Raw genomic sequence first — 1,279 nt, forward strand, 5'->3', positions numbered from 1 at the left:
GCGCCGGGCGCCTGGATGTCCACCTCCACACTGGGTAGGCACACGTCCACGACCGGGGCGCTCACCTCGCCCTTGGGGCCCTTCACGTCCACGTTGGGTACCTTCAGGTCCACGTGGAGCCCCTTCAGGTCCACCTTGGGCATCTTGAGGCTGGGCAACGGCACCTTGGGCACGTGGCCCTTCAGGCCGGTTCCAGCAGCAGCCTGTGAGGGCAACTCAACCTCGGGCATATTTCCCTCGGGCAGTTTGATGCCCACCTGGCCGGCCTTGAACTCCAGGTCGGCAGAAGGCAGCTGAATGCTCAGGTCAGGGGTCTTCAGGTCGCCCTGCACGGAAGGCAAGGCTACCTCCGCCTCCACCATTGGTGCACCCACCTCCAAAGAGGCCTCCTCGCTGGGCTTGCTAGGTTTGGACACGCCAAAGGAGGGCATCTTGAACTTGGGCATCTTGAACTTGCTGTCTTTGGTGGTCACGTCCTTGTTGGCCAGGGCTAAGTCCCCCTCCAGCTTGGCACCAGGCGCCTGGATGTCCACCTCCACACCGGGCAGGGACACGTCCACGTCCAGGGCGCTCACCTCGCCCTTGGGGCCCTTCACGTCCACTTTGGGGACCTTCAGGTCCACTTGGGGCCCCTTCAGGTCCACCTTGGGCATCTTGAGGCTGGGCATCGGCACCTTGGCCAGGTAGCCCTTCAGGCCGGCTCCAGCAGCAGCCTGTGCGGGCAGCTCAACCTCGGGCAGCTGTCCCTCAGGCACCTTCACGCCCACCTGGCTGGCCTTGACCTCCAGGTCGGTGGACGGCAGCTGAATACTCAGGTCAGTGGTCTTCAGGTCACCCTGCACGGAGGGCAGAGACACCTCCATTTCCACCTTGTGCTCACCTGCTTCAATAGAGTCCTCCATGCTGGGCTTGCCAGGCGCAGACACGCCGAAGGAGGGCATCTTGAACTTGGGCATCTTGAACTTGCTGTCTTTGGCCGCCATGTCCTTGTCGGTCAGGGCCAAGTCCCCCTCAAGCTTGGCGCCAGACACCTGGATGTCCACCTCCACACCGGGCAGGGACACATCCACGTCCGGGGCCCTCACCTCGCCCTTGGGGCCCTTCAAGTCCAGTTTGGGGCCCTTCAGGTCCACTTGGGGCCCCTTCAGGTCAACCTTGGGCATCTTGAAGCTGGGCATCTGCACCTTGGGCAGGTGGCCCTTCAGGCCGGCTCCAGCAGCAGCCTGTGAGGGCAACTCAACCTCGGGCATATTTCCCTCAGGCAGTTTGATGCCCACCT

At 63.3% G+C, this 1,279-nt stretch overlaps 1 protein-coding gene across 1 annotated transcript in view; it reads right to left on the bottom strand.

Annotated features, from left to right (window-relative positions):
* The window catches only part of Ahnak2 (AHNAK nucleoprotein 2), a 30,732-nt gene that overhangs the window by 10,851 nt on the left and 18,602 nt on the right, over positions 1-1,279 (bottom strand). The window contains exon 9 of the mRNA XM_031357748.1: positions 3-1,277. Coding sequence (XP_031213608.1) covers positions 3-1,277 — 1,275 coding nt within the window. The remainder of the gene's footprint in view (positions 1-2; positions 1,278-1,279) is intronic.

This window comes from Mastomys coucha, unplaced genomic scaffold (genome assembly GCF_008632895.1).
Source record: "Mastomys coucha isolate ucsf_1 unplaced genomic scaffold, UCSF_Mcou_1 pScaffold6, whole genome shotgun sequence".
Taxonomy (NCBI): Eukaryota; Metazoa; Chordata; class Mammalia; order Rodentia; family Muridae; genus Mastomys; species Mastomys coucha.